Source organism: Neofelis nebulosa, chromosome 17 (assembly GCF_028018385.1).
Source record: "Neofelis nebulosa isolate mNeoNeb1 chromosome 17, mNeoNeb1.pri, whole genome shotgun sequence".
NCBI lineage: Eukaryota > Metazoa > Chordata > Mammalia > Carnivora > Felidae > Neofelis > Neofelis nebulosa.
This window is the reverse complement of record NC_080798.1, coordinates 14514603-14531136: the sequence shown is the minus strand read 5'-3', so window position 1 is coordinate 14531136 and position 16534 is coordinate 14514603. Positions and strand designations below refer to the sequence as shown.

At 51.5% G+C, this 16534-nt stretch overlaps 2 protein-coding genes across 10 annotated transcripts; both read right to left on the bottom strand.

The window, feature by feature from the left end:
* Positions 1-245: 245 nt before the first annotated feature.
* Positions 246-3573, bottom strand: SERTAD1 (SERTA domain containing 1). The gene is made up of 2 exons (XM_058707257.1): positions 3434-3573; positions 246-1330 (listed from the first exon to the last, which is right to left on the bottom strand). Exon 2 carries the CDS (start codon positions 1328-1330, stop codon positions 593-595), a length of 738 nt encoding a protein of 245 aa, XP_058563240.1. The 5' UTR covers positions 3434-3573; the 3' UTR covers positions 246-592.
* A 7854-nt stretch (positions 3574-11427) lies between these two features.
* SERTAD3 (SERTA domain containing 3) lies at positions 11428-14857 on the bottom strand. Of its 9 annotated transcripts, none has more exons than XR_009255617.1 (4): positions 14680-14855; positions 13046-13305; positions 11877-12690; positions 11428-11771 (listed from the first exon to the last, which is right to left on the bottom strand). XR_009255617.1 is itself a non-coding variant. In XM_058706284.1 (4 exons), the coding sequence occupies exon 4, from the start codon at positions 12682-12684 to the stop codon at positions 12088-12090; it is 597 nt and encodes a 198-aa protein (XP_058562267.1). In that variant the 5' UTR covers positions 12685-12690; positions 13046-13201; positions 13284-13305; positions 14680-14855; the 3' UTR covers positions 11428-12087. The 9 variants fall into 9 exon arrangements, 8 of the variants coding, with proteins under 8 accessions (XP_058562267.1, XP_058562266.1, XP_058562271.1 ...); XM_058706284.1 differs by having other exon boundaries at positions 11428-12690; positions 13046-13201; positions 13284-13305; XM_058706283.1 differs by having other exon boundaries at positions 11428-12690; positions 13092-13305; positions 14680-14857.
* Between the last annotated feature and the right edge of the window lie 1677 nt (positions 14858-16534).

The window sequence follows — 16534 nt, the reverse complement described above, 5'->3', positions numbered from 1 at the left end:
ACTCATCCGCTTACCAGAACAAGAAAGCAGTAAAGTTCATGGCTTGAAACCCACCCCCTCATGCGATGTCCTGTTGGAGCCTCAGTTTTCTCAAAATGTAAAATGGGGATAGTAATAATGGCCATCTAATTTCAAAGATGAAGAGTGAACACACGTCAGGTGCTTAGCACACACAGTCCACGCTCAGTAAAATTTGGAGGTTATTACCTGACCCTTGCCTTAGCCCAGAGACAAAGCACACAGACTTGAAATAACCCAGGACTGGTTTTAATTTCCAGAAAATGGTGCAGTCTCGTTCCACATCACGGAAAAAGCATCCCCGGGAACGACCTCCGCCGATTCAGTCCAGCACAGGGCCTGGTCCAAATCACATTCCAGCCACCGGGCCCTGTCATCCCCTCCCAAGGGCCAGTCCCAGACTCCCCTCATTAGCCCTAGACAAGAGGACAGAGGTGAAGTTGCTCAGGAATGGATTCTGTCTCTCCAAAGCCCCTCTCTCCGTTCTAGGGAAGTTAGCTGTGTCTTTCCAAGGACAGTTAGTCCAGCAACCAGGCTCAGTTTGGACACCAAACCACCATCTCCGCTGTGGGGGTCAGCGCCCCGGCCCCGGTGGCCGCTCCAGCGCCTGTGTGCCCACCAACACGTCCAGCAGGTAGTCTAGCTGGGCCTCATCCAGCTCCAGACCTTCCTCCTTGCCAGGCCCATCCTCAGGGCCGGGTTTGAGGCCCTCAGACGCAGGTGCCCAAAGTTCGCTGTCATACATAGAGGTGTCAATGTCCTCAAACAGGCCCTCGAGCTCATCGTCCAGCAGACAGCCAGTGGCTGGGCCCAGCAGGTCCAAGGCACCCAGGCCGGGTGGGGCCCCGCCACTGGGGCGGCCCGGCGGCCCTTCGTCCACCAAGGGCTGGGGGGCCTGGCTCAGGCCCTCGATATGGCTGAGGTCCTCCAGAAGGCTGGCCATGGAGGCTGAGAGGGCAGCGTCTGAGCTGGCCAGCAGGCTGTCAGCCACCACGCCAGGGGCCTCAGGCGGGCTGGGCACGGAGGGCAGGGTAGCTTCGGGCTCCACGGATGCTTGGACGCGCCGTAGGGTGTTCACTAGCAGAACCAGGTGCCGCAGGTCCGGCTCACTCTGCCGCAGGCTGTGGTGGAGCTTGAGCACCGAGAGGTCTAAGAGGGAATTGGAGGGCACAGCCGGGGGCGCCTGTGCCACTGCTGGGAGCCTGGGATCCAGCCACCAGGTGTCGACTGCCAAGGCTTCCTTCTCCGGCTCCTCCTCCTCCTCCTCCTCCTCCTCCTCCCGCTTGCGCTTCAGACCTTTGCTCAGCATCATCTGCAGGGGGCGGGGGGTGGGGCGAGTCATTCACTTATAGAAAGTCCGTGGCAAGTTCAAACCCTGGCTCTGGTAACTGGTGTCTGGTGTGATCTCGGGCCAGTCATTTAACTTCTTGAGCCTGTGCTTCCTTAGGGAAACTTTAAGATAATGGATGATAATAGTATCTACTTCATAGAGTTGTTCTCTGGAGTAAATGAGATAATATACAAAAAGCACTTACAACAGTGCCTAGTACACTCTATTTTTTCTAAGTTTATTTATTTTGAGAGACAGGGAGAGAGAGGTGGGGGGGGGGGAGGGAATCCCAAGCAGTCCCTTTGATATCAGCGCAGAGCCTGACTCAGGGCTCGATCTCATGACCTGAGCAGAAGTCAAGAGTCGGATGCTTAACTGACTGAGCCACCCAGGCGCCCCTACATTGTAACTATTCTTATTAACAAGTACTTTTAATAGCTATTATTATGTACTTCTTCAGTGAACCATGTGAAATGCCCAATATTCAACCTTTTTTTAACCCATGAAAGCAGCTGTTTCACATAGTTTAACCTAACATTTATTGAATGTCTATAAATCAGACAAATACATACATAAACACAGGAAATGTAGGGGCGCCTGGGTGGCTCGGTCGGTTGGGCGACCGGCTTCGGCTCAGGTCATGATCTCACAGTCCGTGAGTTCCAGCCCCGCGTCGGGCTCTGTGCTGATAGCTCAGAGCCTGGAGCCTGCTTCAGATTCTGTGTCTCCCTCTCTCTCTGACCCTCCCTCATTCATGCTCTGTCTCTCTCTGTCTCAAAAAAAAAATAAACATTAAAAAAAAAGAAAATTTAAATACAGGAAATGTACAGATGGTGCTAGGAAGACACTGAAAGATTCTGGGGGGTGGTCAGGGCAGGCTCCTCTGAGTAAGAGACATTTGAGTGGAGCCCTCAAGCAGGAGAAGGAGTCAGCTATAGAAGAACCAGGGGGAGAGCATTCAGAGAAGAGAGAACAACAACAAAAGCAAAGAAAGACCTGGAGGCTGGATGAGCTTGAACTGAAAAAACACCCGTGTGGTCAGTGCACAGAGTGACATGGGAGGGAACAGGGTTTGGAGAGCAAGCAGAGGCAAGAAGTTTGGATTTTACTGTGAGTGTCACTGAAGGGTTCTGAGCAGGGAATAGAGTGGTGCTGTGGATTAGGTTTCCAGAAGATCCCCCTCAGCTGCTTGGAGTAAGATGAGTGGGGAGGAGTGGAGACGGGGAAGAGCGTGATCGGAAGCTCCATTTGGAGGCTAGTGCACTCTTGGGGTGATGATGGTAGCTTGGAGTAGAAGGTGATTGGTAGTGGATGTGGAAGGAAGTTGATCGATTCAGGATTTATTTGGGAGGCCTAGTAGACAGAGCTTGCCGGGAAATCTTGACGGGCACAGGGGGCCACTGAGAGAACTTTGAGGACCCACACTTTCCCCGAGGTAGGGGCCCCTGGAGTTCTGGACCCCAGCCCCAACTTGCTTTTTTCAGACTGGAAGCTTGCAAGGTCCAGTCCCCGGGGAGTTGCCCGACAGGACCTTAGAAGTAACCCCCCACCCTACTAAAAACGGTCCGTCCTCGCCTCCTTCCCCGCAGACCCGGGAGTTCAGAACCGCAGGAATTCTGCCCCCACCCGACTCCGCCCCCTGGTCCCGGTGCCCCCTAGCGGCGCCAGGCCGGCTTTCCCCGGGGATTCCGGCTCCTCAGACCCCCGGGATCCTCGACACTGCCCCCACGTCCTGGCTGTCGCTCCAGCTTGCCGCCCAGGACCGTGCGGGCTGGGATCCCCGGAGGACTATTCCGCCTTCTCTGCCCGCGCTCGCTTCCGGCAGGCAGTGGAGGTGGCTCCTTCCGAAGCGGCGGCGGCGGGGGCGGGTGAGTCACGCAGCCGGAGCCAGAAGCCGGCGCCTCCGCCCCCTTCCTGGGCTGCGACGTGATTCACCCAACCCGGCCGGGCGACACTTAGAGGCCCGCGCATCTCGATCCCGGGCAGCCCCGGCGCGTACCGGCAGGACCCGGGGATCGAACCGGCCAAACGACCCCGCCGAGGGTTTCCCTTCTCTCCTCAGGCCCCTTCACTTCATTTACATACCTAGCTCACCCGCTGCCAATCAGAACGAAGAGGGATCAACGCACAGCCAATCAGGAAGCGGCGACGGCAGCATCGCTCGCTCGCTTTCCTTCAGCAACCGGCGCCTGGGTCGTGAGACGCAGTTCTGACTCCGGCGCACGACTCCAGGCTCCTGACTCTCCTTAACTACCGCCCACTCCCGTGGCGGCCCCGCCCTCCACCCAGGGATTGGGCCTGGACGGTGATGGGCGGAGCCTATAGAGGGAAGGTTCGAAAGGAGGGTAGGTTGGCTCCAGGGCGCATGCCCGGCTACTGCGTGAAGGGACCGGGCCAGGTGGGGTGTCCTTTTTCCCCGCGGGACAGTAGCGTGGAGGGGTTTTTAACCTCTCAAAGTGCAGGCCCCTCACACCTGCCCATGCACTTGCCAAACCCAAACTGAGCTTCTTAACACACCCAACTCTGACGGGTCTGTACTGTAAGCCAGATAGGCATGGGTTCAAATTCTAACCACTCATTAGATGTGTGTGTGACCTTGGAAAAGTGCTTAACCTCTCTGAGCCACACAGTGTGTTAAATGGGCATCTTCTTGCCTACCCCTTGGAAGTTAGGAAAATTAAAATAAGTTTGTATCTGTAAGAGCACTATAGCACATTCAGCAAATGCTGGGCAGTTATATGGTGGTTATAGGCGTGGAGGGAGGGGGCAGGAGTGGATGCCACTGGAGTCACATATCCTGGGCTTCATACCCTAAGTAACTTTGTGACTTTGGGCGAGTGTTTGAATCCCCTCGGGTCTCAGTTTCCTCACCTTAAAAAAAGTTTTTTTTTAATGTTTATTTTATTTTTGAGAGAGAGAGAGAGACAGAGCTCAAGTGGGGGAGGGGCGGAGAGAGAGAGGGAGACACAGAATCCGAAGCAGGCTCCAGGCTTTGAGCTGTCAGCACGGAGCCCAAAGGGGGGCTCAAAACCACAAACTGTGAGATCATGACCTGAGCTAAAGTCAGATCCTTAACCAACTGAGCCACCCAGGTGCCCCTGTTTCCTCACCTTTAAAATGAGATTATTTTGAGGATTAAAAAGAATAATCATATAAGGGCACCCGGTTGACTCAGTTGGAAGACCATGCAACTCTTGATCTTGAGAGTGTGGGTTCAAGCCCCACATTGGGTGTAGAGATTATTTAAAAACAAAATCTTTTAAAAAAGGCCGGGGTTGGGGGGGGACGGGGTGCCTATGTGGCTCAGTCTGTAGAGCATGTGACTCTCGATGTCAGGGTCATGAGTTCGAGCCCTTAGTAGGGCTTGGAGCCTACTTAAAAATCAATACATACATTAATTCATTAATTAATATCAAAAAAAGAGTAATCGCATGAAATGCTCAGAATGGTGCTCGACATGTCCATTTGTTGGTAGCGTTAGCGGTTGGTATAGCACAGGTACTTAATTCAAGGAGAGGGGGACTTGTGGGGTGGGGCATAGGTAGACAGCAGTTTAACACTTGTCTGATAAACTGACAATGGGACTTAGCTTCTCCAAGTAGCTCATTTGCTAACTCTTCTGGAGTTCTGGGAAGAATTGTTAGTTGTAAATAAAGCTTCTGGCCAAAGTAAGCTCTAGAAAATGCTAACTAAACGATTCGATTCAGGCATCAATTATCAATGGATGCTCAAACCTTAGGGTGAAAGGTTAACAGGATCTTGGCAGGCTCCAACACATCCCCCCACAGGTTACTTGCTAACTGCAAGGGGAAAATATCCTTTTATGATGTGGAGATGTGGTTCTCACCACCTTAACCATGTAATGAAACTCTCTACCCACAAGAGAGGGACACCCCAACACTGGGCACCACCCGATATGATGCGTTAGGAAGTACGCACACTCCCTGTGGAGGCTCCCTGTTAAATCTCATAAACTGAATCTCACAAAGCCTCTAGACCTAACCTTCAGCTTATAGGAAACAGGAACAAATTAAACATGAACACAATCAGACAAATACAGAATGTGGAACATCTGCAGCACAACTGTGCTGTTCCACCAACAATTCAATTTCAAGAAAACAGAAAAAGGGTTTGGTGGGGTTGATGGTGGAGGATTTTCCAGAATGAAAATTACTGTATAATGTCTTTATTACAACCAAATAAGCGTATGAACCTTCACGAAATCCTGACTAGGGGAGGGGGGGGTGTTGGAGAAACAGCTACAAAAGATATTCATGGGGAAATCTGAATATAGACTGGATATCAGATGACTTGTGGAATTCTTAATTCTTTTTATTTTATGTTTATTTATTACATTTTTTTTAAGACAGAACGCAGGGGAGGGGAAGAGAGAGAATCCCAATCAGGGTCCTTGCTGTCAGCGAAGAGCCAGTTGTCATGCAACTCGTTCTCACATACCATCATGAGATCATGACCAGAGCCGAAATCAAGAGTCAGACCCTTAACTGATTGAACCATCCAGGCGCCCCTGGAATTATTTTTTTTTAATTTTTTTTTAATGTTTATTTATTTTTGAGACAGAGTGTGAGTAAGGGAGGGGCAGAGAGAGAGAGAAACAGAACTTGAAGCAGGCTCCAGGATCTGAGATGTCAGCACAGAGCTTGATGTGGGGCTTGAACTCACCAGATCTCCTGAGGTGAAGTCGGACGCTTAACCAACAGAGCCACCGAGGTGCTCTTTTTTTTTTTTTTTTAAGGTTTTTCATTTATTGACAGAGAGAGAGAGAGAACAAGTGGGGTAGGGACAGAGAGTGGGAGAGAGAGAATCCAAAGCAGGCTCCAAACTGTCAGCACAGAGCCCGATGTGGGGCTCGAACTCACGCACCATGAGATCATGCCAAAATCAGAGTCAGACACTCAACCGACAGAGCCACCCAGGCGCCCCTGGAAATCTTAATTCTATTAGATGTGAAATGTTGTGTTTGTAGGTGAGTGTCCTTAATCTTAAGAAATACCGAGGTGCCTGGGTGGCTCAGTCAATTAAGCATCAGAATCTTGATCTCAGCTCAGGTCATGATCTCATGGCCCCCACTGGGGCTCTATGCGGGTGGCCCCCTCGAGCCTGCTTGGGATTCTCTCTCTCCCTTTCTCTGTCCCTTCCCTACTTGCAAGTGCTTGCTCTCTCTCTCTCTCTCAAAATAAATAAACTTAAACAACAACAACAACAACAAACAAAACCTCCTTTCCTATTAAAAAAGAAAAAAGAAAGAAAAGAAAAAGAAATTCCTGCTGAGATATTAGAGGTAGAATGTTAAGATGTCTACAATTTACTTTCCAATGGTTCAGCAAAAGAAAAAATATACATATGCATATATGCATATGTAGATAAAGGAAACAAAATATTAACAATTAAATCTAGATGGGAGGCTAGACAGGCACTGAGAATACATCCCACCCCCCATCTTTTCTATATGCTTACCATTTTTCATAATAAAAGGAGGGTAAAATGCTAATTAGAAGCAGGCCCCTGCTAGGCAAGTTCACATAATTTCTCCCATAACCTATCTTTATGGCCTAAGGAAACAGGAGGCTCCAAGTCTCCAAGTGGCTTGCTCCAGATCGCATGCTGGAGAGCTCACAGAAATCGCAAGAGCTTGATTAACCCGTATTTATTGAACACCTACTATATTCTGGGCACTGTTACAGTCAATAAGGATCCAGCAAGGATACGTGAGGGTAAGCCTCACAGGGTCTCTCTTTTCATGGCTCAGGGGAGGAGGTAAACAAAGAAAAGAAATATGAAAACAAAGACATTCATTGATTCACAAACATTCATGGATTGAACACCTTCCGTGTACCAGGTACCGTGGATGATACCGCACTGATACGGCAGTAAAACTATAAAGACAAAAACCCCTGACATGAGGAGGTGGACAATACACTTAATACAATAAAGAAATTACTTAGTATCTTAGAAGGTGAAGTGAAAAGGAAAAGAATAAAACAGAGCAGGGGGAGAATAGTGAAAGGGTGCGTGGTGCGTGGTGTAGATAGGATGCTGGTTGGTGCTGGTAGGAAGTTCCTTGAAGAGGTGACGTTGAATAGACCCAATGAAACGAGAGAGGTACTAAAGCTCTGGAACAAGAGTGTTCTGGCCAGAGGGAAGGGCCAGTGCAAAGGCCCCGAGGAGGGAGTTTGCCAGGCAGCAAGGCCAGTGTAGCTGGACTGTGTTGCCTGGGAGGTCAGAGAAGCTTTCAGGCGGTTTAGAGCCCTCTATGGAACACTGTGTTTTATTCTGAGACCCTAGAAGATGAATACATGACGAAGATAATTTCGGCCCCTGTTCAGTGCCTTGAGGAAAACAAAACAGGGCGGTATAATAGGGAGGCCTGTGGAGGGATGGTCCAGGAGAGCCTCCCTGAGGAGGTGACCCTGGAGCTGAGACCAGAGAGTGCAGAAAGAGCCAGGAATTCAAAGGGCTGGGGGAAGGGAGAGGGAGAGAGGTCAGGCCTCGGCAAAAAACCAGAAGCAGGAGGCCCGCCCGGCAGGCCTGGGGAGGAGGCTCCGCCCGCGGCGGGAGGAGGGGGAAGCGGGTTGGGGAGCGCCCCGCCCCCCCGCCGGCCGCCCCACCCCGCCCCACCCGGCCTCTGGGGAGGGAGCAGGCGCCGGGCCGGCTCCCGCCGCAGCCGCAGCCGCTACCTCCGAAGTATTCCACCGCCCGGCCAGCTGGGGATGGGGAGTGGGCAGGTGGGAGGGGCCTGTCCCATCGGCCACGCCCCGAGGCGGCCGCGCCCCCTCCCCCCACCGCCGGCCGGAAGAGCGCAGTTTGGGGAAGGTGGACTCTGTCTTCAGATACCCGGTCCCTCTGCGGGCCAGCCTTTCTACTTCTCTCATCAGCCTCTTTAACGGGGTGCGGGGGATACCGGGCCTCTCTGAGCCTCAGTTTGTCCATCTGGAAAGTGGGGATGCTCCTTATAGTGACCTCATTGTGGTACTAGAAAGCTACTTGATTCCTTTTCACTCGATTATCTTTAGGGCAAGGAGGACCTGTTAAAAGGTGAGTCAGGTCTCATCCCTCTTCTGCTCAACAGCCTCCCATGGCTTCCATCTCACTCGGTAAAATTCAGTCCCTCAAGACCATACGTCTTTTTCAGCTCATCTCCTAGGATGCTCTTTTCTTGCACTATTCCAGCCACATTGACCTCTTCAGGTCCCTCAAACGCACCACTCAGGCTCCCACCTCAGGGCCTTCGCACCGGCTGTTACCTCTGTCTGCTACCTCTGTCTGCATCGACATCCGACATCCGTTCCCCCTCAGATTGGCATGACTCACTTCTCACCTCCCTCAGGTCTTGACTCAAATGTCACCTTGTCGGTGAGGCCTTCTCTGGCCATCCCATTGAAATAGTTAACACCCCCATCGCTCTCCTTTTTCTCTACAGCATTTGTCACCACCCGACAGACTCTCCGTTTTAGTTATTTGTGTATTGCAGCCTTCCCCAACTGCCATGCTGTATGAGGGCAGGAGTTGTCTGTTTTATTCATATGCCTGGAAGAGCACCAGGCCCACCGTAGACAATAAATTTGAGCAATTATTGGAATCCTTGGCATGCATCAGGCCCTCCTTTCCAGTTTGCACAATCGCTCAGGGAGGCAGGTATGAATCCAGTCTTAAGGTTGGGACATGCTGGTTTGTTTGAAGAACTGTAGAGAATAGTGTAGCTGGAGCATAGTAGTGGGGAGACTGTGAGGAAGGTGAATTCAGAGAGGTAAGAGGGAGGGTTGACCGTTGCAAGGTCGGTTCATTTTTTCAACAATAGCCCAAAAAGGGGCGCCTGGGTGGATCGGTCAGTTAAGCGTCCGACTTAGGCTCAGGCCATGATTTTTCAGTTTGTGGGTTCGAGCTCCACGGCAGGCTCTGTGCTGACAGCTCAGAGCCTGAAGCCTGCTTCTGATACTGTGTTCCCCGTCTCTCTCTGCCCCTTCCCCACTCATGCTCAGTCTCTCTCTCTCTCAAAAGTAAATAAAGATTAAAAAAAATTTTTTTAATAGCCAAAAAAAATTGTTTTTGAGTGCACACCTGTACTGAGCATAGTTTTGTACACTAGGGCACACAGCTGGGCTAAGACCACCAAAACCCCTCCCTCTCAGAGTTTTTATAGACCAGGAGGCTAACCATAAACAGGTGATAAATAACTTGAGATAGGATAGATGCTACCAAGAAAATCAAACAGTGGGGTGAATGTTCGGTGCAGCGAGACACGTTGAGCTAGGAAGGGCAGAGAAGACCTCTCTGAGAAAGGGACATTTATGTTGGTGAAGCTAGAGGGGACATATCCTCTGGGCCATTAATAAGTGCAAAGGCCCTGGGGTGGTTATGAGCATGGAGTCAAATGAGACCAGGGTGACTGGTGGTGCGGAAGAGTGGGAGATTCAAATGGGGAAGTTAGGAGCAAGATTGACAGGTTTTTTTTTTTGTTTTTTTTTTAATGTTTATTCATTTATTTTGAGAGAGAGAGAAAGGGAGAGAGAATGAATACCAAGTAGGGATTCATTGCTGTCAGCACAGAGCCCAATGTGGGGCTCGATCTCACAAACCCTGAGATCATGACCTGAGCCAAAATCAAGAGTTGGCTGCTTAACCAAATGAGTCACCCAGGTGCCCCAAGATTGCTGTATTGCAGGCCTTGAAGTTGGGGTTTTATTCTGAGTGTGAGAAGTCACTGAGAGTTTTAAGTAGGAGTAAGACATGGGCATCCACAATGAGATCTGAAACACATGTGCCTTGAGGCTCTCATGACCATTTCTTCTCTCTCTCTCCATTGGCACCTGTCAGTTACCCCAATACTTTCAGACTTAGATGCAAAGCCCCTCTTAAAGCTGAGAACCTTGGCTTTGGGCCAGAAAGCACAAGCAAAATCCCCCTCCTTTCCCTGCCTGTGGACTCCACCGGTGTAGTTCCTCTTTGCAAACCTTCTAGAAGAGTCCCTAGTGCTGTATAAACTCACCTGCTGCATTGTCTTCAAAGGTCTTTGCAAGAGGCTTAGCCAGTGCTAAGCATTGCATCTTCCTGGCCCCCCTCTTTTCTCCTCTCACAGGCCTGGGCTTGTACCTCCCAAATAAATCCTTAGCACTTTAAATGTTTATTTTTGAGAGAGAGAGAAGCAGAGAGGGGAGACACACAAGCCAAAGCAGGTTCCAGGCTGAGCTGTCAGCACAGAGCCCGAAGCAGGGCTCAAACCCATGAAACATGGGATCATGACCTGAGCGAAAGGTGGACACCTAACCCACTGAGCCACCCAAAAGCCCCAAACCCTTAGCACTTTAACTTCAACCTGGTCTCTACTTCCTAGCCAAGTTTTCTAGAGAGAGCTTCCCCCCCCCCCCCCACACCATTTGAGAGAGAACACCAGTGGGGTAGGGGCAGAGAGGGAGAGAGAACTCCAAGCAGGCTCCCCTCTGTCAGTGCAGGGACCAACTGACCCACAGCTCAAACTCACAACTGTGTGAGATCATGACCTGAGCTGAGATCAAGAGTCAGACACTTAACCCACTGAGCCACCCAGGCACCCCTAGAAAGATCTACTCTTAATGCAGGCTATCTTTAGGCATTTTCTTTCCCCTCTGGGTCCCAGCAACACATTGCATGCAATGAAAAAAATGACTTTTAGTTGCTAGAGTCACCTATCCTTTGACAGTTTAGTTGAAAACCAATCCCTGGAGGCAAACTGAGTTTGAGTCCTAGCTCCCTGGTCCTTGCTTTCCTTGCTGTGTGACCTAGGGCAAGTGATTTGGCCTCTCTGAACTTGAGGTTCCTCCTGTGTAAAACCTGTTAACAGAATTCTGTATTATCATGAAGATTAAATGACCTAATCCAAACAAAGTGGATACAACAGTACTCTTAACAAATACTCTATAAACATTATGTTTAATAATATGCCTGCCCCAACTTTGGCGGGGATGTGGGGAGGTGGTGCAGGTGTCCAGGGAACTTACCAGGTCCCTCTCATCGACCCGCTGAAGTTTAGAAACTTCAGGCAACATCACCCTTTCCAAAATACTTTTATTAAAAAAAAAAAAAAAAAAAAAAAAAAAAAAGTCAGTACAAACAATCAAAAACAAAACAAAACAAAACCCACCACAAAACCCGCCTTTCTTTTAAATAATGTGGCATGGAGCGGTTTGATTTCCACCCTATTGCACGTGGTCCGGCCTGGTTATGCATCAGGAGACTGCTGGGACTGGGGTCTTGCCAATGAGGTGGGGATCAGCCTTGAGGGAGGAGGTGCGTCCCTCCTGCTCCCTCCAGGTGCAAGTGACAAAGTCTGAGTTCCCATAGCAACCAGGCAGCACATCCCAGCCATCAACATACAGGCCCAGCTTTATCTTCCCTGAGGCCCCAGTGGTCACCAGGGGAGTAGGAACTGGAGGAAAAGGCAGAAGAAATGTGGGAAGTGGGAAATCAGACTCCCAGAAACAGAGTCACGTTAAGGCATTTGGAACAGATAAATTAATTCAGGAAGACCCACCTTCACAGAAGGCTGTGGCAACCAGACACACACACACATGCAAGACGGTTTGTGGAACCCTGAAATGGGAGGAAAGGAGGCCACAGTCACTGCTTAGAGCCCCTGCAACACACACACACACACACACACACACACACACACACACACACACACAGTTGCATCCAGGGATCCCGCCCACTGAGGCAGAGATGAGAAACAGCCCCTGGAAGTTTTAGGATCCTAGAATGATTTCCATAATGTGATCAAGTTCATTACACTCCCAGGACCCTGGGGCACAGAAGAGGTTGTGAGGAGGCTCCGGTGGGGCCAGTGCAGGCTCCTTCTCCACTGCAGATGTGTCAATGTCCAGAAAGAAGTCATCCAGACCAGAGTCCCCCAGGTACCGGGAGCTCAGAGCTTCCAAGAAGACTGGATCAGGCTGGGGCAACACTTCGTTCTGGGGGCCCGGGGGAGCTATTGGATTCTGAGGGGACTCCGTGTCGTCCATGGAGGTCTCCAGTTCCCTGAGAATAGAGCCGATGGTGGTGGACAGGGAGAAGTCCTCCTCGCCCGGGAAGAGGGGCTCAGGGGGTAGGGCAGGTGCTGGAGCCAGGCAAAGGGCGGCCTGGAGCTGCTGGAGGGTATTGTGGATGAGGACATGCCTGCGTAGGCTGGGTGCTCGGGGGCCCAGACTCCGCTGGACTTTGTCTAAGGAGATTTGAAGCAGGGCTTGCTGGTAGCTCCGCAGGCCTGCTGGACCCCAGTCCCACTTCTCATCCTCCTCTTCCTCCTCCAAATCTGAGTGTTTTCTCTTCAAGCCTCCTACCATGATGCCCTGTAGAGAGAAGAGGGGCAAGTCAGACACCGCAGGGATAATTCAGATCCCGAATTTCCTGTATGGTTGTTTGGTTTTTAAGTAGGCTCCATGCCCAGTGTGGAGCCCAATGCGGGACTTGAACTCAGGACCCTGAGATCAAGACCTGAGTGGAGATCTAGAATCAGACACTTAACCGACTGAGCCATCCAGGCACCTCCCGGTTGTTGTTCATTTTTATGATCTAAACCTGTTTCCTCATCTATAAAATGGACATGATATGAATTCCACAGGGCTGAGGAGGAGACTAAATGTAAATGACTAAGAAAACAAGATCTGGATTGAAACATAGGTGGGTTTGCATCCCCCTACTTGCCTGTGTGGCCTTGAATGGTGAATTTGCCTCCTTGAGACTCAATTACCTCAGCTGTAAGATGAGGATCAAGTTCCTGAGTCTTAACACTGTTCTTTCTACAATACTCGTTTCTTCAACAGTGTCACGTATGACAGCTGTGGAGTACGGAGACCTGGACTGGAGGCAGGGAAACCTGGATTTGAATTCTGCCTTTGACACTGCTTAGCTGTTTGATCTTTGTTAAGTTATGTGACATTACCTCTCTGGGTCTGTTTCCCCATCTGTAAAAAGAGGAATGTAAAAATTCTCACCGTATTCTCAAGGAGATCCGATGTGTAATACACACGGTACCCATCTACAGTTAACGCTTAACGAAGAAGAATTTAATTGCCATTTATTCATTCAATATTTATCTATTGTTGCCTGTTGCCACCGAAGCCCTGTTAGGACACCAATTTGTCGAAACTCTTCTTTTGCAGGGAGTATATTTCTGACCATGCCCTCTTCCTAACCGACTGGGAGCTCTCCCAAGAGCAGGGAAGGAGCCTCCCTCATTCTCTTAGCCCGCGCCTTCGACTTCCCCCAAAGCGCGCCCCACAAGAAACTTGCTAAAACTTGACTCAACGCCCGACTCCGCCTCCTCCCTGGATCTCTATTCAACGTCCAGGCAGGCAACAATTTGGCCCAGGGGCTTCTGGGAAATGTGGGCCAATAGCCGCCTGGCACGTGCGTTAACGTTGAGCTTGCACTACAATACCCAGAGGGTGCCGCACGCCTTTGGGACGAACCTCCCCCGCCCTCCCTTAAGGCATGCGCACAAGTGCCCGGGGCGGGTGGGGGAAGGGAACCCGGACGTCCAGCTGCCCGGCGCCTGCCGAGCCCCGCCCTCTGCTGCCTCTAGGGCTGCGGGTCTGAGCTCCAAGCCCGGAACGCCCCTCCCCCACCCCAGACTCCGGCCCTAAAACTGCTTTCTCTCGGGTTTCGCACCCCAAGGAGGTCCTAGATTCTTTCCCCAAACTGCTCTCGGGTCCAGAAACCCAGACTCCAACACATCGCTCAAAAACTACAAATGCTCTCTGATTTATTCCATTTGGGAGACTAACTCTGATACCTTCACCCGTCAACTTTCCCCTTTTCTCCCGTCTTTCAAATGCCTTTCGACTTCACCTCCAAACTCTCCCTCTGACTCCAAGACCTGAATATGGGACTCTCACCAGCACCTCCTCACCGCCACTGCATCTCCCTTACCAAGATTCCTTGCCCGTAGTTATCTCCGTTTTTCCAAATGTTCAGGATCCCAGCCCCAACCCCTCACCCCTTTTCCAGAACACTAGAGCCCCGAATTCAGCCCGTCCGGGAGACTCGAATTGTCCTAATCTCCAGATTACCTGCCCCAAAAGTTCCTTCCTCGGTTCTCTCGCTTCTCCAAACACCCCATGACCCAGCTTCAAACTCCCTCCACTTGAAGATCTTACCCCAACAACTTCGCCTTCGGTCCGGGATCTCGATTTCAGTCTCGAAGCCCCACCAACCCTATCAGTCACCCTTATCTGCGCCCCCGACTCACGCCCAGACCCCGCCTCCACGACTCTCGGGGGGCACGCCTCCACCTTCCCTAAACTAAGGCAAGTCTCAAGCCAGGTGGACTCTCTCACCTCAGCTGCCAGGTTCGCAATGACCAAGTCGTGGAACGTCCGTAGCTTTTACAACCCAACAGTGCTGGGTACGAGCCTCGCTCACCTCCCCAGGGCCTCTCGGTTTGGCCTCCGGCCCACCCCGCTCCGCCCAGGAGCCGAACTGCGAGCCGCGATTGGCTGGAGCCCTGCCCGCTGCGGGGCGCGGATTGGCTGGGTGGAGCCACCGGTCCGTCGCCAGGAGACACCCGGCCGGCCCTCCCTTTCCTTACACCCCGGACCTTTTAAAGGATTCCGACTCGCCCGGGGGAGGGGCCACGTCTCTTGGGTGGAGGGTGGCGGGGACGTCAGAACTGCTTCCTTCAATTCAGCCACTGTCCTCGCTCCAAAGTCGTCAACATTGATCTCTGCGATGCCTTTATACCAGGTGAGGACGCTGTCGGGGAGCGAGGTGGTCGGCACGCCCCTCCCCAACCTGTTTTCCAGGCGGGCGGGGCTGAGCCACTCGCGGAGGCCGCGCCCTCGGGGTTCCGAGGGCGGACGCTGCGGGGCGGAGGATGACGTAGCTGAAGACCAGCCAATAGTTTGGCGCGGCCTACGTTGCCTGGGCGATCGCAGCCCAGTTCCTGTGCTCCCGCCCCCCAGTACTTTACCCCGAGGCCCCTTTCTTAATCTTCAGGACTTCTCAGCACATCCTGTGGTGGCCTCTCCTGCAACCCCCGACGCCCCATCCTTCCCCTCTCAGGATGGCACTGCTGGGAACTCGTTACTTGCTCGCTACTCCCCTGGGGACAAAATCCAAACTCCTCCCTTTTGCCACAAAGCCCTTCACGGTCTGGTCCCTGAAACACACTCTTTGCTCCCTGTGATCCGACCACAGATTGACTCTCAGTTTTTCTAAAATGACTTCGAGTGCCCGCCACCACCATAAACACAGATTTTGTCTGTTTTCTTCCCTGCCTTAACCCCAATGCTTTAGGTACATCGCAAGTACTCAAAAATGACAATAAAGGGCCTCTGGATCTTTAAACTTGTTTCCCCATCCTGAAAGTACACCTTCCGTTCCCAGACTGTTTCTCACCAGGTCTCATCTCAAAGATTTCCTTCTCTCAGAAGCCCTCCCTTGATGCTTGAGTGGGTTAGGACCCATTCTGGGCTCCTATGGTGTCCTGAGCTTCCCCCCATCCTGACCCTGACCCCTCTGCCCATGTCTCCCATTCTTGGCCCTGAGGGCAGGTACTGAGGTTATCTCTGTCACCCAGGGCTTGGTCCGTAGCATCACCCAGCACATGGACACAAAGCAGGCATCCAGTGAAAGTTCTTTAAATATGCCCAATGTGACAGAAGGAGAAAGAGGGCAGAAAAAAAACAAAAACAAAAACAAAAAACCCGAGCTAGTGCCCTGAAAGCCTGAACCAGTATTGCCCCACCCCTAAAAGTTTCACCAAGAGGAGGGAGAGGGAGTTTTTTCCAGGCTACCCCTGGGAAGGGAGGTTTAAGCCTCCTCAGACCAGTTCTCACGGGTTGGAATTTATCAACCAGTCATCCTGCTGCTTGCAGAAGCAATATATGATTGGAATGGATTTTTTTTTTTTGGAGGGGAAGGTGTTGGGTGGGTAGGTGGGGGAGACTGTGAAGTGGGGACAGAGGAGTGGCTCACTCAAACCTGCAAAAGGTGTCTCTGGGCAACATGGGCAGGGGACAGTAGATTCCAAAGAGGGACATGATTAAGAAGGGGTCATTCTCCCCCCCACCCCCCAATCCTGCCCCTCTTCCAGAGGCCCCATCTCAGAGTGGCCTCACTGTAACTCCATCTCTAGGTTCCAGTCCCATGAAGCCTGGATGCCTCTCTCCCCTCCATCATGGACTGTCCAAC